Consider the following 13,834-nt stretch of genomic DNA (forward strand, 5'->3'; position numbering starts at 1 on the left):
GGTATGGGTTAGGGGCTAGGGACTAGGTAACTCACTGGTAGAAGGGGTATGGGTTAGGGGCTAGGGACTAGGTAACTCACTGGTAGAAGGGGTATGGGTTAGAGGCTAGGGACTAGGTAACTCACTGGTGGAAAGGGGTATGGGTTAGGGGGTATGGACTAGGTAACTCACTGGTAGAAGGGGTATGGGTTAGGGGCTAGAGACTAGGTAACTCACTGGTAGAAGGGGTATGGGTTAGGGTGTAGGGACTAGGTAACTCACTGGTAGAAGGGGTATGGGTTAGGGGGTATGGACTAGGTAACTCACTGGTAGAAGGGGTATGGGTTAGGGCAGGGGTGTCGAACTCATTTAGCCCCGGGGGCCGCATTTGGTCTTCAACGTGGTCCGGAGAGGAGCACTGATAATGTCTTATATTTCCTTGCAGTCAAAATGTGCCAAAAATAGTCTATCCATTGCCCTGACTGTCTAGTGATCATTAGCAATCTGGACAATCAAGAAACTGTGTGAATATAGGTCCATTATCATTTCTACCCAATTTTGATTTGTTTTTTTAGTCATTTGAAAGTATATTGAGTTTTTTTTATGTTTTTTTTTTACTCAACTTAAACAGTTGGACCCCTTTGCGGGCCGGATCCGGACTAGGTACAGGTAACTCATTGGTAGAAGGGGTATGGGTTAGGGGTTAGGGATTAGGTAGCTCACTGGTAGAAGGGGTATGGGTTAGGGGTTAGGGATTAGGTGGCTCACTGGTAGAAGGGGTATGGGTTAGGGGTTAGGGATTAGGTAGCTCACTGGTAGAAGGGGTATGGGTTAGGGGTTAGGGATTAGGTAGCTCACTGGTAGAAGGGGTATGGGTTAGGGGTTAGGGATTAGGTAGCTCACTGGTAGAAGGGGTATGGGTTAGGGGTTAGGGATTAGGTAGCTCACTGGTAGAAGGGGTATGGGTTAGGGGTTAGGGACTAGGTAACTCACTGGTAGAAGGGGTATGGGTTAGGGGCTAGGGACTAGGTAGCTCACTGGTAGAAGGGGTATGGGTTAGGGGTTAGGGATTAGGTAGCTCACTGGTAGAAGGGGTATGGGTTAGGGGTTAGGGATTAGGTAGCTCACTGGTAGAAGGGGTATGGGTTAGGGGTTAGGGACTAGGTAGCTCACTGGTAGAAGGGGTATGGGTTAGGGGGTAGGGACTAGGTAGCTCACTGGTAGAAGGGGTATGGCAGCGGCTGCATGGTGTTGACAGGCACTAGTCCGTGTTGCCCGGTGGAGAGAAGGGTGCCCTCCCAGTGACTGTCCTGCCCCGTGTCTCTAACCATCAGCAAGTCGTTACGTCTGAAACACAACTCCTCCTCCTCCTCACTATGCTCGCCACTGCTCACCAGCGCCTTGGCAAAGAACGAACCTGGGGGAGAGAGATACATACAGGTGAATAACACGCAAAGAACACCACACACACACACACACAGGGGATGCAGATTTCTGTAAAGAATGAATATTCGACTGAACTAAAGGGATCTTTTCATAGAACTGAGGCTCTGTCCTGCTTCACAGAATACAGTTTTAAAAATCAATTCTCAACACACACGTCTTCCTTTCACTGGCTATTGATTCCTCTCAGGCATTAGGGAGAAGAGTACTTCCTCTTAAAACATTATGCCTACACAGACAGTGTACAATGGCAATGCAGGAAAAATAGCTCTCTAAATTACATTAAGTTAATGGCTGACAAACTGTATAGTGAATAAGGGCACTGTCGCTGTTTTGCTGTATTTCAGAACATGTCATCAGTTTAAGTTTAGCTGTATTTCATTTCTAGGTATCTGGAACAACTTGTTCTGAAATACCATGAAAATGTTCCTTCAGGTCAGTGGTTGAATAATAAGACAGTGTAATGCGTCTGTTCTGCTCTGAGGAGAGTGTGATGTAAACTGATGTTGATGATGAGGGTCAAGAAAGTAGAGCACATCAGCTGTCCATAAGGAGTTCATAGAGTTCATAAGGTCTTCATAATGTGTCAATTAGTAGTTTGTGAACTGTTCATAAGATGTCTATAAAGACTTCATAAGATGCTGATATGGTGTTCATAACCTGTCATAAGGAGTTCAATTGTCCATCCCTACCCTTTACAGCAGCAGTCCCAGGTAGTGTGGCCAGGTGCTGTTCATAATAAGGTTATAATATGTCATAAGGTGTTCATAAGGTGTTCATAGGGTGTTTATAAAGAGTTCATAATGTGTTCAAAAGGTGTTCGTTCACCCTCCTGCAGCAGCAGTCCCAGGTAGAGTGTGGCCAGGTGTTCCTCATCTACAGTCACAGTGATCTCCAGGTCCCTCAGCAGCTCAGTGTCCAGCCACAATGACTGGTCACACAGGAAATTCTCCAGGCACCGCGCCACATAGCCTGCATATACAACAAAGTAAAATGAAGTTGTCCCTACATCCTGATGAATGTCTGGTCTTTCCAGGTCAATGGCTTAGGTTAGGATTGGGTGTGGGACGCTGATCCTAGATCTGTGCCTATTGGCAACTTCTAACCAGACCGGACAAAATAATCAGCCTTCAGAATCTGTTAATGAGTTTCATCCAGGTCAGGTAGACTAGGATAGTACAGCATACCTAGAGCCAGGTAGGTAGACTAGGATAGTACAGCATACCTAGAGCCAGGTAGGTAGACTAGGATAGTACAGCATACCTAGAGCCAGGTAGGTAGACTAGGATAGTACAGCATACCTAGAGCCAGGTAGGTAGACTAGGATAGTACAGCATACCTAGAGCCAGGTAGGTAGACTAGGATAGTACAGCATACCTAGAGCCAGGTAGGTAGACTAGGATAGTACAGCATACCTAGAGCCAGGTAGGTAGACTAGGATAGTACAGCATACCTAGAGCCAGGTAGGTAGACTAGGATAGTACAGCATACCTAGAGCCAGGTAGGTAGACTAGGATAGTACAGCATACCTAGAGCCAGGTAGGTAGACTAGGATAGTACAGCATACCTAGAGCCAGGTAGGTAGACTAGGATAGTACAGCATACCTAGAGCCAGGTAGGTAGACGAGGATAGTACAGCATACCTAGAGCCAGGTAGGTAGAGAACTTCCAGATCTCCTCTACAGTCTTGAAGGTGATGACAAAGCTGTCCTTCTCAGCGTGGACAGACAGCAGACGGGCAGACAGGTCCTATAGGGAGGCAGAAGAACCAAAGACATTGATGAAGTAGCAGAGAGGATGCAGAGAAGGTCACCTTTATGCTAAACCAACCCCTTAGCCCCTACATCAGGGAGAAACAATTTTTAGCAGGACAACGGTTGGAACTGCATCCCTGGTCTAGGCGGGGACATGCCTTGACCTCTCACCCCTGACCCCTGACCTGTGACTGACCTTGAAGAGCTGGATGACGTCCTGACTGTTGCTCTCGACGACCCTGAGTCTAGTACGGAGCGCCTCCTGTAGTTCAGAGTCAGGTATTACACCTGAGCACCGCCGACCGCTGAACACCAGCACCACGTCTACACACGCACGCACGCACGCAGGCAAACACACACACACAAACACACAAATGCACGCACACACACGCATGAATGCACACGTGCACACACACACACTGTCAGTCTAGACATTACCGGTAGGCGTATTGACTGATACTGTGATATTGTCATGTAGACATCAACATGCGGAGTTAAGCTGTTTAAGTAACTTTTCCCAGAAGGTAAGTGAGTGTATTATAGAGCCATGCTAAGTGAGTGTTTTATAGAGCCATGCTAAGTGAGTGTATTATAGAGCCATGCTAAGTGAGTGTATTATAGAGCCATCATAAGTGAGTGTATTATAGAGCCATCATAAGTGTGTGTATTATAGAGCCATGCTAAGTGAGTGTATTATAGAGCCATGCTAAGTGAGTGTATTATAGAGCCATGCTAAGTGAGTGTATTATAGAGCCATGCTAAGTGAGTGTATTATAGAGCCATGCTAAGTGAGTGTATTACAGAGCCATGCTAAGTGAGCTCATTGAGTGGCTCAGTGTTAGACTAGGAATAACAGATCTATTACAGCCTTGAGTGACTCTTAGTGGACGTTTGAAGGGACCTTTTAACATTAGGTCCATTTGGGAGAGAGCTACACAGGAACCTGCTGGAGGAAAGTCACAGAGTATCATAGAGTAGCTAAGTAGCTGAGTCTACTGCAACATTAACGTTAAGGGAAGATGAGGAGTCACCAGTTTTCTTGCAGGATGTTGACATACACACAGACAACATCAATGATAAAGTGATAGGCACATCATTTAGACTGCTGTGCAGTGATAGCATCAACACCACCACACAAACTGATCCACAATCAGCATCACACCACACAACCATGACCAGTAGCTGTTAACACCACTACTGTCAGCTTCCTGCTTCCCCTGTTTGTCTCCTGGCCTCTAGAGGTCAGCTGTGTTCCCCTTTGCCTTAGTTTTTCCTCATGTGTCCTAATTAGCTTATCTATGTCACCTGTGCCTTGTTTCCCCTTGAGTATTTTAGCTGTGTGTTTTCCCCTTGTTTCTCACTTGGTTATTGCGTCCTGTCTATGTGTCTCCTGCTTTGTCCCACCGTATCAGTCCTAGTAAGTTATTCGAAGTTATCTTTAGTTTGTTTTTCTCCCCTCGGGGAGTTGTTTTGTTTTGCCTCCTGTTTTGGAACATTAAATCTACTTACCTGGAGTATTGCCTTGGGTGTTTCATTTGGGTCCTACAACATCTCCTCTGTGGCTAAGGGGTAGTACCCCCAGCTCTACACATTTGAGACCGGAGTTCTAGCCCGGCTTGTGACAACTACATTAGCAGTTAGCACATCCATAGTAAGAATAGAGAGAGAAACACCCTGGCTGTCCCAAATAGCACCGTATGGGTTAAAAGTAGCACCCTATACAGGTATGAGGGTGTCATTTGGAACACATCCATACAGAGTATCTGTGAGTAGAACAGTACCTGAGGAGAACCTCTCTCCCACGGCTAGTGACACGGTGCTTCCTCTGGTGAATGCCTCCTTCCTCTTCCAGTAACTGTCCGGCTCCGCCTCCCCGTCCCCAGACTCCACCCCCGGCCCCTCCTCCTCCTCCCCCTCCACCCCTGGAGAAGACAGGAAACAGAGGTCAGGTCAGAGGTACCCTCAGGAAGGAAGGGGGTGAGACAGTTGTTTGGGGGTTGATTTTAAAAGAGGCTTTTGTGTCAGAAACATGTGCTCTGTAAGCAAGTGCAAGATCATCCATCGACCTTGTTATGTGACAACTATGAAGGGGGATGGAGATCAAATAGTGGACATGGCTACAAAACAACACCAGCATTTAGCATCATTCAGTAGCAAGACACTGTACAGTGTCCACATTGCTTCATTGTCAATCCTTCCGGAATGCAAACCAGTCGAGGTAACCAGACAAAGTTGGTGATTTGTCTCTTTTACTGTATGAGAGAACATTCACACTAAAGTTACATAACTGCTTGTGTACAGTATATTCTGTGATGAGGGTTTTAATAGTGATTAGTCTGTTTCCTCCAGAACATCAACAGGACATGAAGAGTCTATCATCTCCCAGATGGTCTATTACAATATAATGAGCTGCTCTGGTTGTCCTGACAGGGCTTTATGACCGGTGGTGGCTTCACACATATGCGCACTTGCGCGCACACACGCACACACACACACATAGAAACACACACACATAGGCTTTATGAGCATCTGGGCTGGCTTCCCCATGTTGTTGTCCCATTGTACAGAGAGGATGTCCCCAACACATCCTCAATCTGGGACTGACCGGTGACCGGTGGCATGACACAACAGCCTGAAAGAATCCTCCCGCTCAAATTACCACTGTTATGTTGTTTAGGCTACTGCGTAATACAATGTTTCATTGTTTGCTACAGTACAAATCCAGAAGCGTTCAAACTCCAAATGAGTCTGGGCAATTTAACTCATGTAGGACTTGGGAAGGAGGATCATAATTGGGATAGAATCAGCTGGATGTTTTGTGAAGGTAAAAGAAACGCTTTAAGGCTTTTACTGTACCCTACCTGGATTCATAACATCATTTCCTGGGAAGTGCTTATTGGTTCCCGCTAGCGTGTACGGTGGTTCCCTCCATAGTGCATCCAGCTCAGCAGGGGAGATGTCTGGGAGGGGGGAAGGAGATAAGTGTGACACACATCTGTATATGGTTCCCGTTGCATGGTCAGACGTTGCATGCATCAACCAACGGTTGCGTGGCACATCATCGACTGTGCCGTCGGGCACCAGATTGCTAGAACATATGATGTGGTCAGCTGATAAAATGTTTATCCAGGCGTGGTAAGAGCTGACATGCGACTGCAACGCCTGGGCAAGAGGAGGGCGCCCAATGTCTGGGAGGGGGGATGGAAATTAGTGTGACACACATCAGTAAATGTCTGGGGGGGGGAATGAGATTAGTGGGACACACACATCAGTAAATGTCTGGGAGGAGGGAATGAGATTGGTGGGACACAAACATCAATAAATGTCTGGGAGGGTGGAAGGAGATTAGTGTAACACACCAGTAAATGTCTATAGGAGGGGGAAGGAGATTAGTGTATCATGAAGTAGTAAACACCATCAAGGGGTGTATGTCAATAGTCTAAAGTGGCTTCCTCTCCTTATATCTCCATCAATACTCTGATGAGGAGAAGGAAACAAGGAAGGACACATTTACTAGACCTGAAGGAAGATTGTGTTGGTTGAAAATGGTGTAGATCAAACAGCAAACAGGGAACAGACATGTATCGCGAAAAACAGCTAGCCATCAGGCATCGTAAGACAGTGTTTTCCAATCCTGGCCCTGGGGCGCCCAAGGGGTGCAAATGTTTGCTTTTGCCCTATCACTATGGCCTCACCAGCCACCCTGATCTCGAGATAGCTACTCGCGCTAGCTACTAGCACTGCACACCTGGTTCAAATAATCAAAGCTTGATGATGAGTTGATTTTTAGATTTAGATATGTAGTGGTCGTGCAAAAAACAAATCATGCACCCCCTGGGGTCCAGAGACAGGTATTGGGAAACACTGTGGTAAGGGTTGACAGGGGATGGGAAACACAATGGGAAGAAGCAGAGAGGTCACACAATGACCCACAGACACACATATGCACTGACATCATCAGCCAACAACCCCACACAGCACTGAGCGTTACACATGAGACAACAGCTCAGTTAGACGAGAGAACATTCAGACTAGAACACACTCAGACAAGGACAAGCACGCCCTCTAAATACAACAAAACAATGCTAAGCCTTTGTGTATTGTATACAAAACTGTATTGGTAAGCCACGGCTGACAGTCAATGTCAAAATTGTCTTCATGCTTTTTGACCTTGTCATAATAGTGGTAATATTACACAACATAGCAGAGAGACTCTCTACACAGGACAAAGCATAAAGACAATACAATACACAATGATTGACTGATCTGTTATCCTGCACTGAGACACAGAACACAACAAACTGCCCAGTTTAGTAACAATATGACTGACAGGACTGCCACTACAGAACACACAACAAACTGCCCAGTTTAGTAACAATATGACTGACAGGACTGCCACTACAGAACACACAACAAACTGCCCAGTTTAGTAACAATATGACTGACAGGACTGCCACTACAGAACACACAACAAACTGCCCAGTTTAGTAACAATATGACTGACAGGACTGCCACTACAGTACACACAACAAGCACAATCAGACACCACCTAACACAGCGTCACACTGACACACCAAGCCTTGTACTGTACTATACCTTCATGGGATAGCCTGTTACCCATATCATATAGATATAGCTACAGCGGCAGTATCTGTCTGAAGGAGAGAGTTACAGCTCCCTGTCTTCTCATGTCACTACTTGCCTCAGCTACAGGCTGTGGGTACAGACGGCAGGGTGAAGTGGAACCAACCTGGGAAGAGACGGCAGCGTTTGAGGAGCAGAGAGCAGCAGGAGGACGAGGAGGCCCGGAGAGGAGGGCAGCAGCACCACGCCATGTGTACCAGCAGTTTACAGCTCCCAGAAATCAATGCTGCCAACAGCCACAGCTCTCAGCACAGCTCTCAGCTACTAGGCTTTCAGACTGTCTGGTGGTCTGGCTCTGTCTGTCCTTCTCTGTCTCAGAGGCAGCTCTCTCTCTCTCTCTCTCTCTCTCTCTCTCTCTCTCTCACTCTCTCTCTCTCTCTCTCTCTCTCTCTCCCTCCTGCTCTGATTTCTCTCTCTTTCCTGCTCTGATCTCTCTCTATCTCTCTAGTGTGTAGGATGTCTGGTCTGTCGCTTTCGTTCTCTCTCCAATTAACTCTCTGTAGAGCTTCTTCCTGTATCTCTCTAATACTGTCTATCCTCTATCACAATCCTCTCTCTCACTCACTCTCTCTCGCTCCCCTCTTTCTCTGGAAATCTATCTCTCCCTCTCTCCTCCCCTCCACCACCCACCCACCTCTCTCTCTCTCGCTCTCTCTAGCTGCTGCCCAGTCAGTGAATACACAAAGCACTCTCTTCTGATGGCATGTGTGTGTGGGCTGGTTAGTGAGAAAGAGTGTGTGTGTGGTCAATGAGTGTCTGTGTGTGTGTGTGTGTGTGTGTGTGTGTGAGTGACCCCACTGTTTGTGCTGCTGAGACAGAGTAGTGCTGACCCACTGTAAGAGAATGCCAGCAGGGTGCAGCAGGCTACAAGGTCACTCTACAAGAGGTTACTGGGCACAGGTCTAAGATCAGCTTACCCTCCCCCACTCATAACCAGTAGAGGGGACAATACTAAACTAACCTTTTCCCTGATCAGGGGAAACACCATCCTACTCTCTGCAAGGTCACCATAGAGACCAGGGCTCGTATTTACAAAGCGGTGATGATCTTGGAGTGTTGATTGAGGATCAGTTTTAGCCTTTCAGATCATAATGAATGCGATTTTATAGACAGGGGGAAACTGATCCTAGATCACCACTACTACTCAGATGCTTCGTTAATACGCGCCCATAGGGACAGGGGCTCAGATGCGGAGTTCTGATTGGCCAAAGGCTTGAGCGCTGTAAATGGTGGGAGGATGCTACACTGTTCAAATAAAATGCTTTGAAACACTAAACCTAGTGGAAACGGAGCTGCCACAAACTTAAGAGTATTGAAACATCATCCTGAGATGTTTTGAAACATGACACGGTGTGTTGTAACACTACTCAATCAAGAGTTGTGCAACACCTTGCAAGAGACAGGGAGCCAGAAAAGGTTTAAAAAACTATCATGGTGTTTCGAGTTCTGTCTAGTGCGGAATTAGATCCCTTCTCTGGAGTTTCCAAATCCTGTAAATGGGATTCCCTCCACTTACTGTTTATTCCCTGCTCTTGTATGGCGTGTTGATAAACTCAAGCCAGAAGTATTAAGTTAAAAGCAGGCCTTAATTTGCAACAAAAAACAAAGAAAATGCATAACTATATAGAGCATAAAGAAAACTGATCAATGAATCAAAATTACTGCTCGCCTTGGACTATTAGCATAGCAGCCATTAGCGGACGAAATGCTACACAAAACACATATTCTTGTTGAGTGAATTCCTTTTCTGTTTTGTTCTTCGATTTGATAACATTTTGTACTCACGTTTTCATTGACGCACACTTTCTTGGAGCATTTGGTGTGCTCTCACCTGTCTGAATTCATAAAGGACCAAAATAGAGGGAAGGCGCCCGCAAACTTGCCTGTTTTTACACTTGACCATAGACTGATCTAGAGGGCAGTCCTGCCACCAATGCCCTCTCTCCATCTCCATGCCTGAGATTAGGAGAATTCTGAACAGTACGGCAGCACAATGTTTGAAGTTCACTTTTGGTCTTTAAACTAAACATTTGTCTTCAGGCTTTCACTCAATGGGATTCACAAGTTCCTCACATGGCACGTGGAGATGTGATTGAGTGGGTAACATTCCAAACAAATTTGCTATCTTACTGTCCCACAAGTCAGCGGTTCGATTCTGCTTGTCGCACTTTCACTCCTCCTCTGTGTTGTCATGTTTCAAATCTATCTAAATAAAGCATTGAAAATATAAAGGTGGAAGTCCTATTCAGACTTGAGATCAGTTGACTTAACATGGACTTATGTCAAAGAATGCCCATGTTTTATTGACTGAAGTCCATGTTAAGTCTGTATATCTCAAGTCTGAATAGGGCCCCATGTGCTCAGCGTAACAAGGGTGGTTCATCAGAACAGTGAAGTCTGAAGACTGGCTGAGTGGACAGTGTTTTGACAAGCAGGAGACACAGGTTCAAATCCTTGTTGTCATGCACATATCCACTTTATGCTGTAAATGTTATCTCTGCTATAAGTTAGACATGTTACCTCTGCTATCAGTTGGATACGTTATCTCTGCTATAAGTTGGATACGTTATCTCTGCTATAAGTTGGATACGTTATCTCTGCTATAAGTTGGACATGTTACCTCTGCTATAAGTTGGACATGTTATCTCTGCTGTAAGTTGGATACGTTACCTCTGCTATAAGTTGGACATGTTATCTCTGCTATAAGTTAGACATGTTATCTCTGCTATAAGTTGGACATGTTACCTCTGCTATAAGTTGGATACGTTATCTCTGCTATAAGTTGGACATGTTATCTCTGCTATAAGTTGGATACGTTATCTCTGCTATAAGTTGGACATGTTATCTCTGCTATAAGTTGGACATGTTACCTCTGCTATAAGTTGGACATGTTATCTCTGCTATAAGTTGGACATGTTATCTCTGCTATAATTTGGACATGTTATCTCTGCTATAAGTTGGACATGTTATCTCTGCTATAAGTTGGACATGTTACCTCTGCTATTAATTGGACATGTTATCTCTGCTATAAGTTGGACATGTTATCTCTGCTATATACAGTGAGGGAAAAAAGTATTTGATTCCCTGCTGATTTTGTACGTTTGCCCACTGACAAAGAAATGATCAGTCTATAATTTGAATGGTAGGTTTATTTGAACAGTGAGAGACAGAATAACAACAAAAAAATCCAGAACAACGCATGTCAAAAATGTTATCAATTGATTTGCATTTTAATGAGGGAAATAAGTATTTGACCCCCTCTCAATCAGAAAGATTTCTGGTTCCCAGGTGTCTTTTCTACAGGTAACAAGCTGAGATTAGGAGCACACTCTTAAAGGGAGTGCTCCTAATCTCCGATTGTTACCTGTAGAAAAGACACCTGTCCACAGAAGCAATCAATCAATCAGATTCCAAACTCTCCACCGTGGCCAAGACCAAAGAGCTCTCCAAGGATGTCAGGGACAAGATTGTAGACCTACACAAGGCTGGAATGGGCTACAAGACCATCACCAAGCAGCTTGGTGAGAAGGTGACAACAGTTGGTGCGATTATTCGCAAATGGAAGAAACACAAAATAACTGTCAATCTCCCTCGGCCTGGGGCTCCATGCAAGGTCTCACCTCGTGGAGTTGCAATGATCATGAGAACGGTGAGGAATCAGCCCAGAACTACACGGGAGGATCTTGTCAATGATCTCAAGGCAGCTGGGACCATAGTCACCAAGAAAACAATTGGTAACACACTATGCCGTGAAGGACTGAAATCCTGCCGCCACCGCAAGGTCCCCCTGCTCAAGAAAGCACATATACATGCCTGTCTGAAGTTTGCCAATGAACATCTGAATGATTCAGAGGAGAACTGGGTGAAAGTGTTGTGGTCAGATGAGACCAAAATGGAGCTGTTTGGCATCAACTCAACATGCCGTGTTTGGAGAAGGAGGAATGCTGCTTATGACCCCAAGAACACCATCCCCACCGTCAAACATGGAGGTGGAAACATTATGCTTTGAGGGTGTTTTTCTGCTAAGGGGACAGGACAACTTCACCGCATCAAAGGGACGATCTCAGTTTAGGTGCACTACTTTTCATGGTTTCAGTACACAATGATGGTGTTTTGAGTCTTTCTATTTAATTTTTTATTTTTTATTTTTTATTTAACCTATATTTAACTAGGCAAGTCAATTAAAGAACAAATTCTTATTTACAATGACGGCCTACCAAAAGGCAAAAGGCCTCCTGCGGGGACGGGGGCTGGGATTAAAAAAATAAGTATATATAAATTTAGGACCAAACACACATCACAACAATAGAGACAACACAACACTACATAAAGAGAGACCTAAGACAACAACACAGCATGGTAGCAACACACGATAACACAGCAAGGTAGCAACCCAACATGAAAACAACATTTTAACGGTGTAGGGGTAAGGAAAAGGGTAGGTAGGGCATAACTAATCAAAACCCTCCTTGCCTACTTTCCACTTCTCTCCCCCTCTCTCTGTCATCCATTTTTTTCCCCCATGCTAAAGTAAAGAACACGAGGACGTGAAACAACACCGGTCACTCCATTGAGGCATCCACGGCCGAGTCCCAAATGTCTCCCTATTCCCTAGCCTTGTGGGCCCCTGGTCAAAAGTAGTGCACTGTATAGGGAATAGGGTGCCATTTAGGATGTAGCCCATGTCCTGATTGAATCAGTGTGAGTCTTGTGAGGGAGACAGCTGTAAACAGCCTGACGCTCTTAGAGTAGAAACAACACTGTTTCCAGACACTGACAGACATATTACAGATAGATCTAAAAGTAGTGTACTACAGTATATTGGAAAAGAGAGCCACCCGGCTGGTAGGCTCCTGAGCTCCTCATTACACAGGGTGGCTTATTTTTTCAACAGAAGAGCAAAGCATGTGGAAACGACAAACGACTGTCTAACAGAGGATTTCAGTTCTGTAGTAGAGAAGCATGATCAGCAAATGCAATCCGTACCGTTGCGGAACGTTCTAATCGATTCAATTTGGTGATATCACAATAACTCGTTCTCATTCCGTGGCATTCTGAAATGGAAAATTGCTGCTAGCGGAAAAGTGAACATTCTAAACTCCTCAAGAGGTTAGCAGTTCATGGATGTCAATGAGGAGCAATTGAGAAGAGCAGAGTCAGATAAACAGATACATATTTATTTTCAACTGCCCTCCATGTTAGCAGCACTATTCTAATTGGGATTCTAGATCAATATAATATCATTGTTACAGAACTTTTGATGCCAATATGAAGCCTGTGAACCTTTATAAACCTCAAATCTATATAGCTCGACTGTGGGTTCAACTGTATGGCTGTGGGGTAAGTGTGTGTGAAATGGATGTCAGTGAGGGACAGGGGTAACATGAGACAGACAAGGGGCTCTAAGTTTAGCCTAACCCCCTGGAACAACACACGCCTGTGTGTCTGTGGCTGAATTACTGCTGAGAGATCCCCTCACTACAGTACAGTGGCTAACACAGAGAAACACACACACACTTCTCTACTGCAAATATAATAGTCTAACCATCACACATTTTCCATTGATCTTTTTTATTGCCTATGTCCTCAGAGAGAGAGAGAGAGAGAGAGAGAGAGGGGGGGGTGGAGAGGGAGAGAGAGAGAGAGAGAGAGACGAGAGAGAGAGAGAGAGAGAGAGAGAGAGAGAGAGAGAGAGAGAGAGAGAGAGTCCAGTCGACAGTATTTTCCCTCTTGAAGAGTAGGGGTGAAAGTAGGCTATGTTGTAGTCCGACAAACATTCACAAAACACACACTCCAGTTGTACACCAGTGATACACACCTAGTAAACATTTGAGAGAGAGAGCGAGAGAGAGAGAGAGAGAGAGAGAGAGAGAGAGAGAGAGAGATAGAGAGAGAGAGAGAGAGAGACAACACTGTATTCCTTTGGAAACACGTTTCCCATCCCAATAAAGCCTTTTGAATTGTATTAAAATGAATTGAGAGAGAGTAGGACTAACACACACGGCATAAGTTTG

The 13,834-nt window shown here is 45.2% G+C and overlaps 1 protein-coding gene and 1 long non-coding RNA gene across 2 annotated transcripts in view; both read right to left on the reverse strand.

Moving 5' to 3' along the window:
* sh3tc2 (SH3 domain and tetratricopeptide repeats 2) overlaps positions 1-5,797 on the reverse strand; it is a 31,681-nt gene extending 25,884 nt beyond the window's left edge. Inside the window, exons 1-6 of the mRNA XM_041838753.2 lie at positions 5,782-5,797; positions 4,958-5,098; positions 3,373-3,500; positions 3,066-3,171; positions 2,251-2,394; positions 1,198-1,396 (exon numbers count right to left, since the gene is read on the reverse strand). Coding sequence (XP_041694687.2) covers positions 1,198-1,396; positions 2,251-2,394; positions 3,066-3,171; positions 3,373-3,500; positions 4,958-5,098; positions 5,782-5,797 — 734 coding nt within the window. The remainder of the gene's footprint in view (positions 1-1,197; positions 1,397-2,250; positions 2,395-3,065; positions 3,172-3,372; positions 3,501-4,957; positions 5,099-5,781) is intronic.
* Positions 5,798-6,042: 245 nt separating this feature from the next.
* Positions 6,043-13,834, reverse strand: part of LOC121536743 — an 8,124-nt gene continuing 332 nt past the window's right edge. Inside the window, exons 2-3 of the long non-coding RNA XR_005994899.1 lie at positions 7,773-7,926; positions 6,043-6,136 (exon numbers count right to left, since the gene is read on the reverse strand). This is a non-coding gene — a long non-coding RNA (uncharacterized LOC121536743). The remainder of the gene's footprint in view (positions 6,137-7,772; positions 7,927-13,834) is intronic.

This window comes from Coregonus clupeaformis, chromosome 2, assembly GCF_020615455.1.
Source record: "Coregonus clupeaformis isolate EN_2021a chromosome 2, ASM2061545v1, whole genome shotgun sequence".
In the NCBI taxonomy this organism is placed as follows: Eukaryota; Metazoa; Chordata; class Actinopteri; order Salmoniformes; family Salmonidae; genus Coregonus; species Coregonus clupeaformis.